A 19,630-nucleotide genomic window follows, 5' to 3' on the forward strand; every position below is an offset into this window, starting at 1 on the left:
ATATCCTATCCTTATCCTGTTTTATATCCTATCCTATCACTATCCTATCCTGCGCACCAAACGGGCCGTAAGGGAGTATAAGGGATACTCAATCCCTCACAAAATTCAAGTGTTTTGTATACATGTCACAAGATCTAAACACTAACTAGAAAAAGGATTACATTACAAGCTTTATAACCAAAACAATTACTAAACTACACCCAAGAAGTAAGCTTGATTTTTTTCAACAACGCCGATGCTTCCGGAATGCCGCCTTTGAAGATTAAATTAAATTTGTAAAATAATAACATCAATATTATGACTAAATCTCAGGTTAATATTGATGTTAAGTGGTGCCCTCCATAAGACAACTGGATATGTATCAATGATGATGCACTGCAAAATGGTGTTGCTGGATGTGGTGGAGTGATATGTGATCAGTCTGACAAATGGATTGTGGGTTTTGCAAACACAAAAAGTGGGGCATGCTAGTGCTTATATTGCAGAATTGTGGGGTGCTTATGAAGGCTTAAAATTAGCTAGAAGTAGAGGAATTATGAGAATAGAACTGCGTATGGATTCTTTGGTGGTGGTTCAATCAAAGTCTAAAGGGAGAACAGGTAGGTAGTATTGTTCGCAGGCGCCTTGTCAACCGTATCTGAAGACCTCTTTGCGACCTCGTCACTTCGAAGCCCTATTCGGTTAAGCAGCTTCACTCCTCTCAAATCAAAGAATGCATTGGAGTAAGTTACGATTGACATTGTAGAAGAACTTGAAGACTAGGCGACAAGATGGTTTAGGAAAATGCTAACTGGGGCAAAAGACTAGCCCTTTTTTTCTCAACTCAAGTAAGAAGTTCGACGACTTTTGTCATTGACGAATGACATGAACATATAGCATGTGTGTCGTGGGCAAAAAGATTAGTTCAAGTTTCTTACGCTTCATCTCCTCAAAGATCTATGATTCTATATATTGTAATAGATAGAATGCAAGGTTGATCCAACTCCAAATGCTTGATCTAGTGATAAAAAGACAGGTTTTAAATTTGAAAGAATCCGGGTTCGAGTTCCGTTAGTGTCTTTGGAGGGAGGTAAATGTAAATACTTTTGTAAGCACTCTTTGTGCCCTAGGGTCTTCCCTACCTTGGACCGAGGCATCGTCCCCTCACCCTAAAATTTAACATTATCAACACACAAAGAAAAAAATGCGAGTTCAGTACTCACTTATCAATGTAAACCCAAAAAAAAAAGTCTTTCATCGTCGTAGGAAAAAATAGTTTTTTATTGTAACAAAAGAAATAGTCTCTTATTGAAGGTGAGATGAATCGGGTCTTATGATCTTGTGTATATAATATATTGTGTTATCTTGATTTAATGAAGAACTCAATTTACCCTTTTTAAATAATAAGTCTTTCAACATAAACGCTATCACGTAACCTTAATCTATTAGGTCACAAGTCTTATTAATACCAATTTTTAAAGTCAAATTACATCTTTTTACTTTTTCTCTTACCTCTCGTATGTGTTAATTATAGCTTTTTAAGAGCATTTTATAAATATAATTGTAAATGGAAATAGGCATCCACAAAACACTTATTCAATGAAACCCCACACCATTTGTGCAAATGGTGTGTGTCTTTTTTATTTTTTAACAAAAATAAAAACCCACACCATTTGCACAAAAACGTCGTATAATACTTTGATATTATAAAATAATGATAACTATGTCAACCACCTTATGGTCAACATCTCATTGAAACAGAGTTTAAACCCTTTTTCATATAAAATGTGTGGATTGTATGGTCCTTACATTATTATACATGGGCGGTGCAAAACATGTCTATACATTGTGGTGAACAAAACTCAATGTAACTCTTGGTATTTATAACAACATTCTACCTTCTTTCTTCTCCTTCCAACTACTTGATGGAAAACTTTTTGAATGAATATCCACTTTGACACAACATATGGCGGTGGAGATGAACCCACAAACAACTATATATGATGATCGAAACACTTAACTTTGCCATAATATCAATATTTCCTAATATTGTGCATTTGTTGGCAAATCGAAGGTATATGAATCTTCCATAAACTAATTTAAAAGTCATTAAATTTGTTTTAGTGGTGAGAGATTTGAGTAGTATGCTAGAGGTTCTGGGTTCGATCCTCAACTCAATTATAAATAAAAAAATAAAATAAGAGGAAGTAAAATTTCCTTCTCCTGTATACATTCGATAATTTTTTTCACCAAATATTACGACTCACTCAATTATATAGAAAAAATTATTCACATTATCTCGACTCACTCAATTGTGTAGAAAAAATTATTCACATTATCTCATACCATGATGGAATATAAAACAATTTTTTTAGCACACATAAATTAATTCAAAAATATAAGTAATAAAGACAATCAAGTTAAAGTGCAAACTACTAGTCAGCATACCATCACCAAATTACCAACCAGTCTTCCCCTTTCCCATTAAATAATTTAATTTCATAATATAATCTTTTAAAATTATTATTTTTTGTCTCAAATATTTATTCTCAGACATATATTAAAAAAACAGAACAAAGCAAATCTGAAGAAACAAAAAAAAGTATCATCATCATCATCAAAAAACAAAAACCCTTTGTTGGGTTTGAAGAAGTTTCCGACAAGAGTTGATCTACGCTAATGGCTTCTCCGGTATCTCTCTCTCTCTCTCTCTCTCTATTTCTTTGTTGAATTGAACCTTCAAACATTGCTAACACTGAGCTGAATTTGCAATGATACAGCGAGCTGTAGAAAACACAGAGAACAGTTTAGAGAAGATCAAACGCCAACTAGCTTCCGCTTCTGGTAGAAACTTGTTGCAAGGACCACTTCTTAAGAGATCCGAAACTGTAATTAACTTATCTCCCTTTTATTAATTAATCTCGATGGTTTTTGTTTTGTTTCTCAGTTTGTTGATCAATACTATGTTGTTTTGTTTCATTACTAAGATTACCCTTTTTCTTATTAACTTTAAAGTTTCAATTTTTATTGTGTAAATTGAGCTATGATCATGTAATAATTCAAATGTGTTGTGGGTTTTGTGATCTTTTGAATATCCAATCTTGTTTTGATTTTCTTAGAAAAATTTCCCATTTTGAATGTTAGTTAGCTCATGTGAAAAGATTGTGTTTTTTCTTTTGTTGTCAGCTGCGGAAATGGAACGAACGTTGGGTGATCTTGGACCCGACGACTGGGAGAATGGAATACAAGTAGGTGTATATAATTGTTCGAGTTGAGTTTAATGGATATGCACTGACAGTGTAAAATTTTAGACTGATATCCAATAGAAATCAAGCATTTTGCCATGTCATGCAATTAAAGTGGGGTGTAGTGGGATGATTTGGCGGAATACAAGATTGCTATTGGATAACAGTGTAAAATAATTTTACATTGTCGGTGCATATCCTATTTTCTCTGATTGTTTGTGTGTGTAGGGAAAGTAGTATCATTTTGGCTGTTGATCCTATGTGTTGTTATTTTTCTTTGATTTTTAGGTTAAGAAGAAATGAGCCGACTGTTAAGGGAACGATTGTATTTGATGCGAATAGCACCATTACTGTATCTCCCGTGAATTTCAAGTAAGGATGGTGTTTTTTTAACATAACCCTATTTTGCTTGGTTTATAATATGATTAACGAATGTGTACGTTATAGTTTTATATTAACTTGATAGTGGTATTAATTTATTTCCTTGTATTGCAGCGGGCTACCGAAGTATGATGGGTGCTGCATTTGTATCCTTTTTTGTCGTTTTTATAACTTTATTATCGCTTTTAGTACTTACAAATCATTAATTGGTAATGTGTGTATGGAAATTACTCTTGCCGCTTCTTAACTTTCTTGTTTAGATATTGGGACACCACAGAAAAAGGATTACTTCCTTTGTGCGGAGACTCCTGGTGCAGCTAGAGCATGGGTGTCAACTTTGCAGTATGTTTTCTATTCTTCGACTTTCCTATCCTTTTTTCTAATCTCACAACGTTGTGCAACATAAGAAATTAAATGGTACTAAGTACTAAATTATTAGGAGTGTAGCTAAATTATTGAGTCTAAGCTCTGTTGGGTTTCAAAAAGAAAAAAAAGTAGAAAATAAGACGATTGCTTAGTTGTTTTGTAGAATAGGAAACAAAAGGAAAGAAAGTTATAACTTTTCTCTTCTATTACTTGATTGCGTAAAAGGCAAGAGGAAAGACAGAAGCATATATCTATAACATTACAAAAATACCTCCCGAAATGGAGATATAACAAAAAGACAGTCCAAAATTGGAGAAAGAAAAATAAATAGTTTGCTCGCTGTTTTCCTCCTGCTCGGAGAGAAAGTATTTTTGCGGGGGTCACCAAACATTTTCCCACGCTTGATCACTGTTACAGAATGCCAAACGACAGAGGAGTTTTCGAGTTGTGTGCTTTGCTTTCCTTTCTTTGTCCAACTTTTCCGTTTGTTTCTGCTGTTCCAAATTGAGTGTAAAAGTACTGTTATTTTATGTGTATAGGTTTACCATTAATTCACTAATCTCTTGCTAAAATTCGTTTTTGAAAGTTTTAGTTCCATGCCCCATTTAGAATTATTGGAGATTCATTACCGTAGTATCTTCTGTCGATAATTTTCTAAGTGTTCTCAACTACATGTTTTATATATTTATTGGAAAGCGAGCCTGTAGAATACCATAGTTTATGTTAACTTTCTATGTTCTCTTATTGTTATTTATTCTATTATCTTGTTTTTTTCTTGCTTTCCACTAAAATGGATCGATTTGTTGATTACTGGACTGTAAATATTGCAATTTTTCTTGTATCATAGTTTATAATTATTTCCTGGTCTGATTTATTTTTCCTCTCACACCAGTGCCACTCAGTTGGTTCTAAAAGCTCACAAAGATGCTGTGAATTCCTTAAGTGGGAATGGTTCTACCAAATTAGGAACTGTTGCCACTGTTGTCGCTGCAGCCAACTCAACAGCCTCGGAATGTTCTAAAGAAATTGAAGCAGCAATGCAGATTTCTTTGCGTAATGCTCTTGGAATGATGCCAAATAGGACCACTGATGGTCCTATGGACGATTTAACTATCATGAAGGTACACCCTAGTTTTTTTTATTCTATCTTTCATTCTGCTCCAATGCACAATTCAGCTCCCATGATGGTGACATAGGGTCGTAATTCCTTATATTTTCCCTTCAGTCTTTGATGATATACCCCAACTTCAATCTTAATCTGCATATTATGAAATTTCTTCTAAAAGCCTGGCTTTAGTTAGTTAGTTACACCCTCTGGCTTCTCCTATTTTTTGCTATCCTTGTTTGGTTTTGTTGGACTCTTATTGTTGCTTCTTGATGCGTTAAATCTGTAAGTAGTTGCCACCTTTGTGGTCTGTACTTTCATCATTCCTTATTCTGTATTTCTGTTAGGAGGAATGTTTTTCAAGAATTAGTTCATTGAATACTGGCCATGGCAAGGTACACAATATGGTTGAATCCTGTAGTTGAATCATAATAAGGATTTTTTGTAGGTCATGTATTGAACAATAGAATTAGGTATTTCCTTGTTATGGCATTGTTTGTAAACAGTTGAATTTTCCCTTGCTGAATTAGAGTTCGTAGAGGTCTACCCTTTGTATCACTGTTTGCTTGGAGAGGGGGTTGAATATAGCAGTAAAGGTTTCAAAGAAATTGAAATGGCATATATGAACAGGGAAACAATTTTTTTTATTTTTCAAGAAATTTTTCTACATGGATGTAGATTGTCTTCTTGGGCTTTTACGGTTCTTTGTTGCTTTGGATTCGGTTCTGAAAATGATGTTTTACTCTGTAGGAAACACTAAGAGTTAAGGATGAGGAGCTACAGAATTTGGCTCGAGACCTTCGGGCACGTGATTCAACTATAAGAGAAATAGCGGATAAATTAACCGAGACTGCCGAAGCTGCCGAGGCAGCAGCATCTGCTGCTTATACTATGGATGAGCAACGGAGAATTGCTTGTGCGGAAATTGAGCGTTTGAGAAAAGTTTTTGAGAAGCAGCAGGAGGTGTATGCACAGAAGGTATGCTTTAACTTTTGTCGGATAAAAAATTGAACAAATCTTGATCAACTGTTTTGGATAGATTGACCCTTAGCTATTATTGCGTGTATCATTTGAACAATGATTTTGTTTAAATTAATTTTTTGTAGCTAAAGGAGTCTGAAGAAAAAATTATGGTCTTAAGCAAAGAAAAAGAGCAATTAACCAACCAGATGAATGCGACTATTCAAGAGGTACATATGTGGCGTACTGAACTAGGAAAAGCTAGAGAGCATGATGTGATCTTAGAAGCAACTGTAGTAAGGGCGGAAGAGAAGGTTAGGGTTGCAGAGGCAAATGCTGAAGCTAGGATAAAAGAGGCTGTACAGAGAGAAGCGGCAGCAACAAAAGAGAAGCAGGAACTTCTTGCATATGTTAACATGCTAAAAGCACAACTTCAAAGGTCAGCATCTTGTTTTCTTTACTCCTTGCGTGAAACTTCGGTAATTATATTTGTTGACTAGTTTCCTTTTCATTTCCCGCCTAATCCAAACATCAAGATGGAAGTATTATATCAAATACCAGGGAATGGAAAGGAAACTTTGGATGGTTAGTTTGTCTTTTAAGAGTTTGCTTTGGTTGAATTGAATTCGTATGTCAGCTATGAATGTGGAGTTAGAGGTGTACACGAGTTTGATCGAGCCGGTTTTGACCAAACCCGTTATTTGACAGAATCAAATTTCATTGGTTTGGGTTAGGTGAAAACCCTGTAATTTTTCTGTCAAATCCGAACCAACTCAACTTGGTGATGAGTGGGTTGGTTCGTATCATCAGATCATATGGCGTAAAATATTCTAAAATTTCCGACAAAAAAAGAAGATAATTAAATGACATTCTATGTTAATGGAACTTTTAACACTTCGACTAAATTTCATAAATTAAAAACATTTATATATTTAACTTATGACAAAGCAGATATTTTTTAAATTGTTAACAGGCAACACATTGATGCAACTCAAGTTGTCGAAAAGACCGAGTCATGCTCAGATACAAAACATGTTGATCCCACAGAAGAGAATGTGGACAAAGCATGCCTAAGTGTTTCTCGAGCAAACCCTATTCCTGCTGAGAATGTAGTTCACATGGCAACAGATCAGGTAAACAACATTCAGCCAGTTGGGGACAACGAATGGAGCGACATTCAGGCTACAGAGGCAAGGATAGCCGATGTAAGAGAAGTAGCAGCGCCAGAAACTGATGGAAGCAGCTTGGATATTCCAGTGGTTAGCCAGCCAGGTATCAATCATCACCATGAACAAGGATCAAACACTTTCCATCAGCCATGATGATAATAACCAAACATGTACAAGATAGAGATTTTTTCAATATTAGAGAGTGTAATTATATACCATTTTGTTGATTAAGTGTGTAAACTTAATTGATTTATCATTTTATCAAGTTGCCTGATTAAACTGTGTTATGATCTACCCTGAAAGGGAGTACCTTTTTCTGACAAAAATGTAATACAACAAAGATACCTTTAACATGTTAGACACAATTAAGCCTGTGTTTGGTTCCATCTTTGGAGCCTACACAATTGATTATGGAGGTGTAGAATTGATTTTGACATGCTTGGTTGCTCTCGAGTAGAATCGATTCTTCGCTTGACCAAAAAAAAAAAAAGAATCGATTCTTCTAACTTCAAGCTACGATTTGTAGCTTGAGTCTAAACGCTGAAATTTATTGTGCAACTCACTTTTATATAAATAAATTCAAACATAAATCACTTTATATTCAACTCACTTAAATAAAATCAAGTTTGTAGAATTAATTCATTCAAAATCAATTTTTTTTCACCACATAACCAAACATTCACTAAGCTTTCTTGAGGACCGTTCTACTATGCACCGCGCAAGTTAAAAGATACCATTAGATTAAAAGTTACATAGACTTCATTGTATACTGCCTATATCATAACATTTCCTCATCAGCAACAATCTTTCAATGTTTTTGATTTGTTCTTCACTACCATTTTTCTTCTCTCTGAAATACCAAAATGAACATAATGAACATCTACTCCAAAAATTGCACAATAAAAAATTTCTCTTCACCTAAAACTCTCAACCTAAAAGGCACAAATATAAGTAAAGTTTGACAGTGTGCTGTGTGTTTAGTCCTCTTGCCTTGTAAACTGGGGGATGATGACTTTTGTTTAATATTGTTGGTGTTGATTGGCTTCTCGTGTAAAATGTGCAGGCCAACCATATTTATAGAGATAATTCAGCGAGTTGGATGCATGTTCAAGGACGAGGAAGGGAAGGAGTACCAAAAGGGAGGATGTGGGGGCTTTGGGAAAGGCAATTTCTCAGAGCTTTTCAAATCTGTTGAAGAATACGAGAAGACTTTGGAAGCTAGAAGAACTGCATAAAACATTACATGTTGCGATCTTTTGCGGTGCTTCTTTTACAATAAGTCATTTGATTACTGCAATGTTAATCTCCATTGGTCTTTTCATCCTTTCTTTGAGCAAGTGGTGGAGTCCTTGGAAGGAACAAGGTTGTTCTTATACTGAGCCAACTAGACATAAATCAACACATGTAAACAGTCAAATAATTAATGTTTTAAATTTTACTAGTTACGCCTTCCGTCTCAAATTATTAGTCGCTTTACAATATCAGCAAAACATTAATGTTACTTTTCTTATTATAACCCTAGAAGCTATTACACTCTCTTTTTTCAATTCTTTAATTTCTTTCCCATACTATTATTAGTGAAGGATAATTTTGTAAAATGACTCGTAATTTCTCTTTTCCATACAAAATTAATTACATTTCTTAAAGTGTGTGAAATGGTCAAAACGACTTATAATTTGGGACGGAGGTAGCAGAAAACATACTTTAAACACGATAAACATGTTGGAAATAGTTAGTTTCATGTATGTTTCCCCATTGAAAATAGGAGCATTTAAGTCTTAGGGAGTATAGTATCATGGTTGCGGAGCGCTTTACTCACTCAAGCACATTCAGAAAATTTCTTCTCCCTATTTTTCACATGGCATCAGAGCTCCTGATCTAGGGGACTCTACTTCCGCAAACAACTCTTGAGCAAATCTGACCGGGTACTTTTGCTGTCAGAATTTAAAAATATTTTGACTGGGCAGTGTGCGGTCCGTACAGTTTCCTGCCACTGCCCGTACACTTTCCGGCTACCATCCAAATGCTTTATGGTTGCTGTCAGTACAATTTCTTGTGACATTCATGCATTTTTGGCATCACCTGTTACTGGTTTAGTGGATGTTGAAAGCTGGACCAGAACTGTGTGATGAACTTGGTGTTTTGGCATCACCTGTTACTGGTGTATATATGGAGATAAAGACAGAAGCAAGCCTTTGCCATGCTCATACATTGCTCACAGCAAAGCAATTCTGAGAGGTTGCTTCCCCTCTCTGTATACACTTAAGATTAGTACTATACAGAAAATCATGATATTCTTGAAAGTATAGTGCATATGTTATTGTTTGTTTCGTAGTTAACTAGGGGTCATAAGCTTGTTTGTTTCATAGGTAACTAGGAGTACTTCATAAAAATTCTAGTAGTTTTGTTATTGATAGTAAGTGGTGTAAGATATTAGTGTTGTTGTCAATTAATTGGGTTCTACTCTGATGCGATATTTCTATACTCATGAATGACTATTGCTGCTGAATTAATACCATCCCCTTTAAATACATCTGTCATTTGTGTATTGTAAATGCCCAGATTGCTGGACTTTCATGTATTAGAGTATTCGTGCGAGATCATAGCTTCTTAGCCTTGTAAGTAAAAAAAGGGGGAGTGAGAGTGAAATCAATCATTTTTAACTAGGCTAAATAGAGAACAGAATTTTTTTAATTTTTGTATGATGATTTTCTTTTTCAGGCAGCTTCTGTGGCAGACTGCCTCTTTTGCATGTGTTACAAATACAATCTGCAAGTTGAGAATGCCTCAATTCTTCTTTTGCTTGCTGAGATTCACTAGGTATGTGATCACGTCGGCCTGACACACTCCACAGTTCATGTATTCGAGATCAAACAATTTCATCTTGTTTGCTCTCTTTTCGGGTAACTTGCTATTTAATCAAAATTTGCTGATGGATTACAATTTAGTGTGGGTGACATCCCCTCTCTAGTTTACGTTAAATGACGGCTGTGTATCAAATAGTTCAGATTACTTGTTACGCAAGTCTCCACAAAATGAGAAGGAAATGAATGCCTTTGTAATAACTAATAAGCACTCATTGGCATCAAAAGCCTCTCATTCTGCATATCATTTATCTATCTGGCATGACATGTTTGCTCAAATTGCCCTGACATGATTGTTCACCCTCAAATTTGTTATAGCTAATCATTTTGTGTATATATTAATTAAAAAAAAATACTATTATTTCATTATTTTTCAAATAGACATAAAAAGAACAAAAATGCATCACTGTATAGATTAATCAAATTAAAAAATAATAGCTAGGGATACATGACATTATATGCAAGGTTTGTCAAACTTATTTTTTGGCTCCACCAAACTTCATTTGTACACAACAGAAGAGTAGGTTGGAAACTGTTATATGATAGTAGTAGTACTCCCTCTGGTCTCATAACTTAAGCATTCAATGAACGTAAAAACTGAATTATTGCTTATATACGAGACCAGAGGGGAGTACTAAGTTTGAAGTAGTATGATAGAGTAGTCTTAAATTAAATCTAATTAAAGTCTTTACAATCATAAACCTTTGATGGATCAAAGGTAAACTGAACAACAGATCTAAGATCATCCCAATTCTCATTTGCAAATGCTTCATCAACAACATTCTGATCATTCCAAAAACTTGACTGAGACAATGTTGTTGGAGCCTGATGAGCTACATTTCCTAACTGATGACTTATAAATGAGGGGTTAATCCTTTGGTCAACATGTCCATTAATAAATGTTTTGGTTTCATCAACAAGTGGTGAGTTTGTGAAATTCAAGTATGGTTTGGTGTTATCAGATTCTAAGCTGCATGTTTTGGAACTTGAAGAGTTAGTTGTGAATGCTAATGTTTCTTCTGAGTCTTTTTTCAAATTTGGTGTGTATTTTTTGTATGATGGGATTCTTTTGAATATTCTGCACAGTGTCCACACTTCCTGCAATGTAAATTCCATAAAGTTTAGTTAGAAACAAATATACACTTTTAGAAGTTGCTTGCAAATAAGGTTGTGTAAATAATTATAAAGTACCCTCAAGGTCAAACAGAGTTGACTTTGTTGCATAGAATGTACATGCCAAAGAGAAGATTTAACAAATGCAATTTTATTCATTGACACAGATTGTGAACACAAAGGCCTCAAAATATTTTTTTTTCTCGTACCTCAAAACATAAACCTGTATGTGATCCTTAATATATAAAAAAAATCACGTTTAAATATATTGAATGATTGATGTATCAAATATATACATCAATCTTTCAATGTATCTAAAAAGTGACATTTTTTTTTGCTTTTCACCACCGGTTTGGAGGTCAGTTCTGGGATCGAACCATGGTCCTCCCTACCAGGCTCAGCGTCAATTACCACTGAACCAACTAACGATTGATTAAATAAGGATTAGAGATAGTTGAATAAGTTGAATTTCAAACGTCGGACCACGTTAGTCTCCATAAATCTAGCCAATGTGAATAAGTTCAAGTAAAAATTGGTTTTTGTACATCTTATTATGTGGTTACCATCTTCTACCACGGCGTCGAAAATTTATAATTCAGACAGTGAGTTCTCTCTCCAACTAAATTTTCTTCATACGACAAATATCAGATGTCAAACCCATAATCACTTGCTTAAGGATACACAATCTCTTACAATCAGACTTATGTCATATATATATATATATATATATATATATATATATATATATATATATATATATATATAAAATAAAAATTATTATTTTATGAGGTCTAATAAGTGTGCTTCGAGTTTGTAGAATAATACGTACACAGTATAAAAGTATGCTCATCACATGGTCATCTTGAATATGAACGAGTTTGTAATAACCCAAATCTCAGCATTGTTGTCGTCATTTTTTGAATATTTTCTCTAGATTTGTCTTTACATGAGGTTCTAGATGGGTTTGCTTTTTATTATTCATTGAAAAAAAATATGCTTTTTCTTTCACATTTTTATTGGAACAATTTGCTTTCACATTTTAATAAAAGCTTCTTCTTAGATTGTCCTTGTAAATAATTTACTCAATATTCAATAAAAATTAGCCACATAGATAAATTTATAAATGGAATAAAAATTAACATATAGATAGACAAAGTCTATAAAAATTACATATTTTTGTGGACTAGCTAGATTTGTAGTAATAATTTTTGTAAGAAATATGCCGACATATTTAAGCAAAATATTATCACATAATCAAAATTCAATATTATCAATTCATTATTATAATAAGCCCTTCACATATCCTATCATGCGCATCAAACAGACCTTTAATATAGTAGTAAAATGCAAAAAAAATAAAAATTAATTAAGGATAAACATGCAAGCAAAATTAATCACTTACAGCTTCTTGAACATCATTGCTAAGATTATGCAGCTGATTATTGCTAGTTTTTCCTTTAGGTGGAAGACGAAATTCATGCATCATCCAATCAGTTTTGGTACCTTTTCCAGCACTTCCTCGATAGTAAACCAATGATTTCTTAAGTCCAATACATTCATCATGTGATGATGATTCTTTAACACTTGATGAGTATATAGGTTTATCAATTCCAGTGGCTTTCCAAAATCCAGATCCTGTTACTCTATTAGGCCTTATGCTGTTTCTGTATTTTCTTCCTCTTAGACAAAAGAAATAACATTCTTTCTCTCCCATACTACTAGCTTCATATTAATTTACATCACAACCAAATATATAAATTAATTAAAGAACATAAAAAAAGTAATTCAGATCATAAACCATATAATAGTTAATATTTGGTAAACTACTAATCTTAACTTATCAAATTATATATGATGGATTCGAATCCTCTACCATTGTATAGTAGTGCAACAATTTTTTTTAAGCAATATAGCATACAAGCGTATTTTACCCGAAAAATTATTTGTTGCACTATTGGAGAGGATTTGAGTCGATCCAATTATAATAGGTTTTACGCAAATTCATATACAAATTTCTCTACAATAGATGAAATAGTGTTTATATCTAAGTTTTAGTAGAGGAAAAACAAATCTTACTTGGTAAATCCCATGGATCATATTTGTAGATATCAATTTGTTTGATGAGTTCGATTCGAAGAGACTTCTTATCCACTTTTCGCCGTAGATAAAATCCAACAAGCTCTTCATCTGTTGGATGAAATCTAAATCCAGGAAGCACAACTTCATCTTCTTTCTTGTCATCAAAGTTATCTAATTTGGTCACAATATCCATTTTGTCAATGTTGAGTGTATCACAAACCTTGAAGTTTCCTTTATAACATGCAAATAAATTTCCTCTTTTCCATGTATATGCATTTATAACAAAAAAGATTGTGAGTGATTATTATTTATGATCAATTAAGTTGAAAATTAGCCATTGGAATTAAGTCAAAGATTTCCATTATGAGATGTATATGTACCTTAGAAAAAAGAGTTCAAAAACTTACAAGTTTCTGACCTAATGGAAATATATAATTATTTTAGACTTTTTTGGGTCCCCATAGCCCACCAAAGGACAAACGTTGAATATTAATCATGGAAGGTGAAATGACAATGACAAAATAATTTTTTTTGAATCTATCTATATGTTAATTAATTAGCTTCTATAGAAACACCAAAGGAAAGTCTACTAGAGTGGGCATGACTTTGACTATTTCATGCATATATGATATATGTGTATGGAACAGAACAGTCATACAGTTGGTTTCTACCATAATCAAATTCAATCCATATCACTAATAATTTTTTTTTTATAAATTGAATAATTCAAGTGGTGATCGACGCTGAACTTATAGGAACGAATACGGTTCGATTCCCTGCAACTATTATTGAGAGGAGGGGGTTGAAGCCACTTAGTGCAAGGACTGACATCCTAACCTAATTAATTAGGTGGTCCAATGGACTGAATACTAGTGATGAAAACCCAAAAAAAAAAAAGACCTGGACCACTTAAACAAGTGGTGAGTTCGATTTCTGATATTTGCATATGAAAAAAAACTATGTTGAAAGGCAAAACTTCACATTATATTTTCCACTTATTCTCTGACGGAAATTAATCGCCGTTAAGTATGACTGCTTTAATCCTTAATCATACAAACATAGCATGATCTCCCGAGTCTCTCCCAGCATCCGTCCACTTGCATGTATAATACCATATTCCATGTAAAAATGTAACAAAGATGTAGATTCTTTTTCAGCCCAAAAAAAACAAGAAGATTCTTTTCTACGAAAGAAAGCCACAAACAAAGAATAAAACAAAAGGTAAAATTGAATTATTTTTTTCTTCTTCGGAAACTTGTTATTTTTGTTTGAAATAGTCCACTACAAATATACAAATACAATTAACTCAGTTTAGGAGTCTGTGACTAATCAACAAACCTCATGCATGCCGATTCTAATTCAAGTTAATATAACCTTGATCATCCATACATATAAAATATAACGTTTCTAGTAGCTGAGCTAAACTCGCATAGATAATTTAAACTAATTAAATTAACAAATAGGTAATCTTTATCAAGATATATATGGATTTTTCGATATCAATAATAATGTTTTATAAATTTTTGTCTCTTATCTCATTTTTGGATATTTTTTATGATGTGGCCTATTTATACTAATTATTTTTGGAATGAATTTCAAGCTTTTTTATTTTATTTTTTTATTATCATTTTTATGATGTGACATATTCGGCTTATTAGACTGCATTGAATATTCATGTTAGCAAAAAATATCTGATAAGCGTTGTCGCATCATAAATGAATATACAACACCATAAAAAATGAGATGAGGATAACAATTTTAAAAAAAGTTAAATTGAGGACAAAGAAACCGTTTTTTAAAATAGAGAATTAAAATTTTATTTCTAAAAAATATGGATGACTAAAAATACATTTAAACATATATTAGATTAATTCATGCCCAATAAACACAATAAAACAACATATTGTCAAATGTGTAATCCTAGTAGAGAAGGAGTGTGAGATGATTGATACTTAAAAAAATAACTCAAGTTTTCAAAAACTAACGATGAGACGGGTAAGGTAACCCGTATTTTTAACCAAGTTCCTCCTTCAATTGTGTTAAGTTTTTGATAGTTTTTTGTTGTCCCATTTTCTTTTCGAATTAGGGTTAAATTTGATCCGTTACTTGCAGGTTTGGATAAACTTCACCGATAAACCGAATTTCATACACTCATACTCTTAATTACCAAATCACTCTTATATATTGATCAAAATCCTCCCTATTTTCTCAAAAATAAAATAAAATAATGAATGAGTCAATTTACGAGAAAAATAGTTACAAAAATAAATTTAGTGAAACTCCTATGTTATTTCTCTCTTCAAATATATAGAACTTTCAATTTCATTTTAGATTGAGGCTATTGAGAGAATATTGTGAAGTTATTTTTAGTTCATACTCTTGGCCATGATAGTGGATTGGTGGAAAAAGCAACCGTAGGAATATAACATGCTAAATAATTCCAAAATTTGAGGATTCACTAAAAAGTCTATATGCTCATCTCATGGAGAAAAGATATATTAATTTATTTTTTTAATGTGTCATTTTCCTTTAATTTTGTGTTGAGCAAGGAGCATAAGCTAAGTCAAATAGTATATGATTTAACATTTGCATATGTATTTATATTTGTATTTGTATTATAACAATAATATATAATAATGGAAGATGAGACTGACTTGTACATGGTCAAGTCTTGAAAGAAACTTCTTTTCCTTTGGACCAAAATAATCTATAAAGTCTATATAATTTTATGTCATGACGACGTCAATATCATGCTATAATTAATTGTTTTAGATTGAAATTGACGATTCCTTATATATATATATATATATATATATATATATATATATATATATATATGGATTGAGGTTCGAATCCTGAACGTTCACTTATTCATTTTAAATTATGAAATTTTAATTACTTGATTATTTGGCAAATTATTATTATTATTTTAACAATTTTGCAAAAAATAAAAGCAAGCAGAACTACACAATCAGTGATATAATTTTTTTTATTTAATTATTTTTATGGTGCTCTTTTGTTAGTTTAAAAATAATCAAATCTGACGGGCATTCAAAGACAATATATAATAAAGCCACTATATTTGATCTAATGATAAGATATTTGAGAAATATGTATGTTCCATAAGTCCTACCTTAATTGGCAAAAATGCCAAAATTGTTAGACTGAACCTCGTGACCCGAGTTCGAACCCGAGATCTTACAATTACATGTGAGTTTACTTTTATTGGATTACCACTCCATCTAAGACAAATTTTTTTTTTACTTAACTTATGTTGTCTGTTTTTATAAAGGAAAATGCTTCTTTCAGATTTGCAAACTAATTCGACACAAAATAATATGTTGTGTGTTACACTACTCACCATTATATATATATATATTAGGGCTTTAAGTATTAGGCTTTATATATTAGTAGTTTAGTAGTTCATTAGGAATCATTATAAATTATTTTGTAATCCTTATTTTGTTAAGTAATGCTATTATAATATTATTGAAACCCTAGCCGTCACCTTGTGTTTCTCTCTGAACTTTAACATGGTATCGAGAGCTTGTTTCGATCCTCCTTAGATTGTGTATTGTTATTCGCTGCCGAGTTCCCAATAGTTTGGGAATGTGTTTGTTCTATTGAGTTGTGTTGCTGCGTTTTGAGTTTTCTTGGTGTGATTGATTTTTTGGTTAATTTCTAGGTTGGTCAAAATTGGTTTCTATTGAATTTATGAGTGCAACACGTTGCTTTTGTTTTTGCTGGGGAGGAAATATTGTTGTTTCTTTTGGTTCTTCGGTGACTTGCTTCTGGTTCGATTTTCGATGCTTCTTTGGTGGAGGGATTTAAGTGAATCAAATGAATTTGGTTCGGCGCAGTGGAGATAATTTTTCGTTTGCAAGGAATTAACTTTTTATGGCTTATTGGAGATTTAGGAGCATCGTCACTGATATCAAATTTGGAATTGGCGGTGTAAGGTACGATTTGGATTTAGTATATATTGGTGGGATCTAGCTTTGCAATTGAACCATGAAGAAGGTAACATGCTTTGATTTGATTTTGGGAGCTACGTGGTCCTCTGATTTTGCAAGTTTGGAGCACTATTTTCAATTTGGGAAAATTTTGTTTGGAACGGGGCCTCACTTATTTATCCGATTTCAATATTGCAATTGGTATGATAATCTTTTGATTTGCTTTTGTTGCCTCATTGGTTCGTTCCTTCCTTTCATTTATTTGGCAATTTATATGATCGGAAATTCTGATTGAAACACGGTTGTTTTGTTCATATGTCTCGTTAGTATGGTTTTGTTTGGTTTAGTTTCATTTGCCTTTGTTTGATTTGGTTTGGTTCCGCTTTATAGTGGTTTGGCTTGATTTTGTTCGGTTCAATTTGATTTTATTTGGTTTGGTTTGGTTCCATTTGAGTTTTGTTTGGAATATTGGATTGGTTTGTTTGGTGAGTTATTACTCACAATTTGATCGTTTGGTGTGAGTGCTCACATTTGGTGAACCAAGTACTCACAATTTGGTTGTTTGGTGAGTCAATGTACTCACAGTTTGATTTCTTTTGATTGATTGTCTTTCTATTGGTCTCTTTGTTGATTGATTGCTTCTCCCTTTTTTTGATTCTTCTTTGTTTGATTGGTATTCTCCCTCATTGGCTTCTTCTGTTTATTTGGTTCTCTCTATTTGGTTCTTATCTTTGATTGTCTCTCTATATTGATTCTTCTGATTGATTGCATTTCTCCCTCTATTGTTTCTGCTAATTGATTGCATTTCACTTCTCTCTGTCAATTCTTCTGTCTGATTGCTTCTCCCTGTTTGATTGCTTCTCTCTGATGATTTCTCTTTTGTTGGATTGCTCCTCTCTGTTTGTTCTTCTATTTGGTTGGTTCTCTCTCTATTGGATGATCTTTCTGTTTGGTTTGGTTCTTCTTTATGTTGTTTTTGTTTGATTGGATTGGAACAATTTGATTTGGTTTAGTTTGGATTTGGATACATTTGGTTTGAATTAGTTCTTCCTTTTGATGGTTCTCTTCTTCGGTTTGGCTGATGCTTCTCTACAATGGTTACTCATTTTGGATGCTTCTCTCTATTGACTTCTCTTCTATTTGGATGCTTATCTATGATGATTTCTCCTTCTGTTTGGATGATGGTTTCTCTCTTTGGCTGCTACTTCTCTCTCGGATGGTTCTCGCTTTTGGTTGTTAGTTGCTGCTTTCTGCTGATTACAATTTTAGTTGTTTTGGTTTTATTTCTTCTATTTTGGGTTTTAATTTTGTATGACAAACTCTCAATGCTTTATGTCGTGTAAAGACATTGTGAGTTTGCGGGGAGATGTTAGATAATATAGAGTAGTTATTATTAGTTAGTAGTAAGGGTAATTTAGACTTTTCAATTTACCTATTTTCCTAGTATATATTCTTATTGTAAGACTATGCAATTAAGCAATCTCATTGTAATATTATGAAACCCTAGTAGCCACTTTTATCTTCTCTGCTTTGTATCTTTGATTCTAACATGGTATCAGAGCCTATCCTAGATCCGCTTGTTGTTTGTTGTGGAGACCTCCCATATTTGGGCCACCCGTTGTTGTTGATCCCACGTTCCAGCTTGTTCAGTTCTGGACGTGAGGGGGTGTGTTAGAAGTCCCACATTGGCTAGAGATATGGCAAAGATAGCCTTTATAAGTGTAGTGCAAACCTCAACTCTCAAGCTAGCTTTTGTGGTTGAGTATAGGCCTCTCAAATTTTAACATGGTATCGAGAGCATGGTACGATCCGCCTTGAATTATTTGTCGCTTCCGCTATCAAATCCCTAAAAGTTTGGGGATATGTTTATTGTGTTCGTTTGATGCTCGGTTGTATTGAAAGAAGAAAAAAAGTGAAGGTTAGAGTATTGTTGTTGTGTTACTGTTATCGCCGTGATAATTGTTTCTTTCTAGTTGGATTTTGTTTTGTTTGTTTTCATCAAGTAGCGCCGCTGTGACTTATTAGTGGCCGGAATGCTTTGCTTTGTTCTGGATTTAGTGCTTGGAATTCTAGTCGTTTTTATCTATGCGTGTACTTTGGTATTTAGTTAGTTTTGTTGATCTGTTTGGTTCAACCTGATTTGTTTGATTTAGAAACAAGGGTGATGCTGATATAATACTGTGTGGTGGTTGAGTTGATTTTATTTTGGTCTTTTGTCCATGTCTTGGTTCTGTTTTTCTGGATTGATTTTGGATCTTTTGTTTTTGTGGTTCAGTTCCGTTTGATTTGATTTGGTTCTGACTGAATTGGTTTTGTTTTGTTATGGTTGGTTTTGTTTGGTTCTGTCTGGTAAGTTAAGATAGTACTCACAATCTGTCTGTCCGGTGAGCGAAAGCTCGCAATCTGTTTGTCTGGT

At 33.2% G+C, this 19,630-nt stretch overlaps 2 protein-coding genes and 1 long non-coding RNA gene across 3 annotated transcripts in view; 2 read left to right on the plus strand and 1 right to left on the minus strand.

The window, feature by feature from the left end:
- The first annotated feature begins 2,355 nt into the window (after positions 1-2,355).
- Positions 2,356-7,616, plus strand: LOC123882294 (differentially expressed in FDCP 6 homolog). Its single transcript, XM_045931125.1, has 10 exons — positions 2,356-2,670; positions 2,760-2,867; positions 3,166-3,227; positions 3,513-3,596; positions 3,720-3,751; positions 3,866-3,947; positions 4,864-5,092; positions 5,827-6,054; positions 6,183-6,475; positions 7,010-7,616. The coding sequence occupies exons 1-10, from the start codon at positions 2,659-2,661 to the stop codon at positions 7,356-7,358; spliced, it is 1,479 nt and encodes a 492-aa protein (XP_045787081.1). The 5' UTR covers positions 2,356-2,658; the 3' UTR covers positions 7,359-7,616.
- Positions 7,617-8,271: 655 nt separating this feature from the next.
- On the plus strand, positions 8,272-10,284 carry LOC123882295. Its single transcript, XR_006799755.1, has 3 exons — positions 8,272-8,568; positions 9,768-9,823; positions 9,927-10,284. It is a non-coding gene; the product is annotated as an uncharacterized LOC123882295 (long non-coding RNA).
- A 169-nt stretch (positions 10,285-10,453) lies between these two features.
- LOC123882296 (TMV resistance protein N-like) overlaps positions 10,454-19,630 on the minus strand; it is a 53,092-nt gene continuing 43,915 nt past the window's right edge. Inside the window, exons 6-8 of the mRNA XM_045931126.1 lie at positions 13,259-13,518; positions 12,585-12,904; positions 10,454-11,167 (exon numbers count right to left, since the gene is read on the minus strand). Of these exons, the coding sequence (XP_045787082.1) occupies positions 10,745-11,167; positions 12,585-12,904; positions 13,259-13,518 (1,003 nt within the window). The 3' untranslated portion in view covers positions 10,454-10,744. The remainder of the gene's footprint in view (positions 11,168-12,584; positions 12,905-13,258; positions 13,519-19,630) is intronic.

This window comes from Trifolium pratense, linkage group LG4, assembly GCF_020283565.1.
Source record: "Trifolium pratense cultivar HEN17-A07 linkage group LG4, ARS_RC_1.1, whole genome shotgun sequence".
NCBI lineage: Eukaryota > Viridiplantae > Streptophyta > Magnoliopsida > Fabales > Fabaceae > Trifolium > Trifolium pratense.

What these genes read in the sequence shown, in the direction of transcription:
- LOC123882294 (XM_045931125.1), top strand. An exon ending in AGGAGGTGTATGCACAGAAG is followed by an intron (nt 6,055 to 6,182) that starts GTATGCTTTAAC and finishes AATTTTTTGTAG; the next exon opens with CTAAAGGAGTCTGAAGAAAA. An exon ending in CTAAAAGCACAACTTCAAAG is followed by an intron (nt 6,476 to 7,009) that starts GTCAGCATCTTG and finishes AATTGTTAACAG; the next exon opens with GCAACACATTGATGCAACTC.